The 2,152-nt window shown below is 59.3% G+C and overlaps 1 protein-coding gene across 1 annotated transcript; it reads right to left on the reverse strand.

The window, feature by feature from the left end:
* Positions 1 to 487: 487 nt before the first annotated feature.
* TIMM13 (translocase of inner mitochondrial membrane 13) lies at positions 488 to 1,099 on the reverse strand. Its single transcript, XM_042892723.1, has 3 exons — positions 896 to 1,099; positions 711 to 779; positions 488 to 635 (listed from the first exon to the last, which is right to left on the reverse strand). Exons 1-3 carry the CDS (start codon positions 1,031 to 1,033, stop codon positions 537 to 539), a joined length of 306 nt encoding a protein of 101 aa, XP_042748657.1. The 5' UTR covers positions 1,034 to 1,099; the 3' UTR covers positions 488 to 536.
* Positions 1,100 to 2,152: the final 1,053 nt, after the last annotated feature.

The raw sequence follows: 2,152 nt of genomic DNA on the forward strand, positions 1-2,152 counted from the left end.
TGCACACAGCAGGGGGTTGGAACTGATGATCTTTGTGGTCCTTTGCAACCCAGGCCATTCTGTCATTCTATGACTCTGTGAAAGAGTACACCACCATTTTTGTTCCACCATCCATTCGGTGGCTCTCTGTGTGATCCCAAGAGAAGCTATAAGAGTGAGATGCTTAGAATTCAGCCTGCCCTCATCTGCATTAGTCAGCACAGGCTTCTCACCCCCACCACAGCTCTCTCTGTGTAAGGGAAAGAGTGATTACATTATCAAGGACAGAGGCACGGACACACATGATGCTGTTTGGGTTAAAGCAGAGGGGAGAACTCAGTGTACTGTAGTGGCCCAGGTACTCAATAAACCCAGCGGAAGTCCGGCCCCCCATACAGCCGTGGCTGACACGGACCCGGCCAGCTCCCTGCCTGCCCATCAAAACAGTGCTGGGCTTCAGGGCGCGTACAGCCGGAGGTCTCGGCGCAAATAAAAGCCAGCGGAAGCGCAGGGTTCAGTGAGGGTTTATTGCAGCCGCCTCCGCGCTCCGTCCCGCGTCACATGTTGGCTCTCTCCCGCTGCAGCCGAGAATTGTAGGCGCGAGAAACCGCGTTCCAGGCGTCCATATAGCGGTCCATGCACATGGCGATGCACTTCTGCGGCACACGGAGCCGTGAGCGGGGAGAGCCCCGGGAGCGGCCGTGCGCAGCGCCCCGCAGCGCCCCGCTCACCTGCTCCGAGTTGTCCAGCGCTCCGCCGGGCTTCCCGATGCACTTCCGAAAGCATTTATCCGTCATACGCTGCGGAAAGAGCCGTCAGCAGCCCGGCCCCCTGCCCCCCCCCCCCGGCCCGCCTCCCCCTCTCTTTTCGCCGCGTGGTTCCGCGGCTCTGTGCCCCGCCGCCCTCCGGTCCGGACCTGCAGCAGCTCCTGCGCGTTGGCCACGGCGATCTGCACCTTCACCTGCTCCATGATGAGCCCCGGGTCCAGCTTGCCCCCCCCGCCAGCACCGGAGCCGAAATCAGAACCGAAGTCGGAGCCGAAGCCGCTCTCCATGGCTCGCAGTCCCGGCGGGGCGGCAGCGCAATGACCGCCGACGAACTACGGCTCCCGGCGCGCCCCGCGCGGCCCCGCACGGAACGACGGCTGCGGCGCGGCCCCGCCCGTCAGACCCACAGCCGTGCGCGGCCCCGAGGCGGGAACGCTGCGCCGAGCCGGGGCGGAGCCGCGCCGTGTTCGGTTCCGGCGTCCCCGAGTGCCGCGGGGCAGCGCGCAGAGCGGTGCTGCACGGCTGAGCTGCACGCAGCGGGAGCTTCGTGCTCGGATTTCACATCCGTTGCTTCGGAAGCTGGATGGCCCAAGGAGCGATGGAAGTTTGCCAGACTGGGGGAGAACAGCTCGAGGTTGGGCAGAAGTCACCGTGATGGAGCAGATCATGGAAAGATGGGGAGAATGGAAGTGGTCATGCGATCGCCTTATATGAAGCCGCACAGTGCCCACAGAGATATTAGCATATATTAATGAGCACTGGGAAAAGAGCAAATGAGAAAAGAATATGTATGCCAGTGTACTGCATATGGATGCGTTAATCTTTAAATGTAGAACTTTGAACCTCCCGTTTCAGTTTAAAACCATTTCCCCTTCTCTTAATACTATCCACCCTTGTAAGCAGCGGTTCCCCCTCCTGTTTATACGCTCCCTTCAAGTACTGGAGGGCCACAATGAAGTCTCCCTGGAGCCTTCTCTTCTCCAAGCTAAACAAGCCCAGTTCCCTCAACCTTCATGGTCCTGGCAGACATGGGGAGGAGCCTGACCACTGAGACAGAGCACTTATTGAGCACCACAGCTTTTTCCATGTCTAAGGAAGCCAGTTCTTCATCCTCATTTAGCAGAGGGGTAACACTCTCCTTCATCTCGCTCCTCCTGCCTATGTACCTGTAGAGCCCCTTGTTATTTTTCACATCCCATCCCAGCCATTCCTCCCCAAGCCTGTAGGGTTGCCTGGAGCTGATGTGACCAACATGCAGGACCTGACACTTAGCCCTGTTGAAACTCACACGCTTTGCCTTGGCCCATCGATGCAGTCTATCCAGGTCGCTCTGCAGTGCCTTTCTCCCCTCCGGCAGATCAGAGCTCCCTCCCAACTTGGTGTGGTCTGTGAACGTACTGAGGGTG

The sequence above is a fragment of the Lagopus leucura genome, unplaced genomic scaffold (assembly GCF_019238085.1).
Source record: "Lagopus leucura isolate 7727_CA_CO unplaced genomic scaffold, USGS_WTPT01 34170-0_obj-0_obj, whole genome shotgun sequence".
NCBI classification, from domain to species: domain Eukaryota; kingdom Metazoa; phylum Chordata; class Aves; order Galliformes; family Phasianidae; genus Lagopus; species Lagopus leucura.

Excerpts from the sequence above, each read along its gene's own strand:
- TIMM13 (XM_042892723.1), bottom strand. The coding sequence starts at position 1,033 with ATGGAGAGCGGCTTCGGCTCCGACTTCGGTTCTGATTTCGGCTCCGGT. Across the intron at positions 780-895 it reads ACGCGCAGGAGCTGCTGCAG|CGTATGACGGATAAATGCTT; the intron begins GTCCGGACCGGA and ends CTCTTTCCGCAG. Across the intron at positions 636-710 it reads CGCTGGACAACTCGGAGCAG|AAGTGCATCGCCATGTGCAT; the intron begins GTGAGCGGGGCG and ends CGTGTGCCGCAG.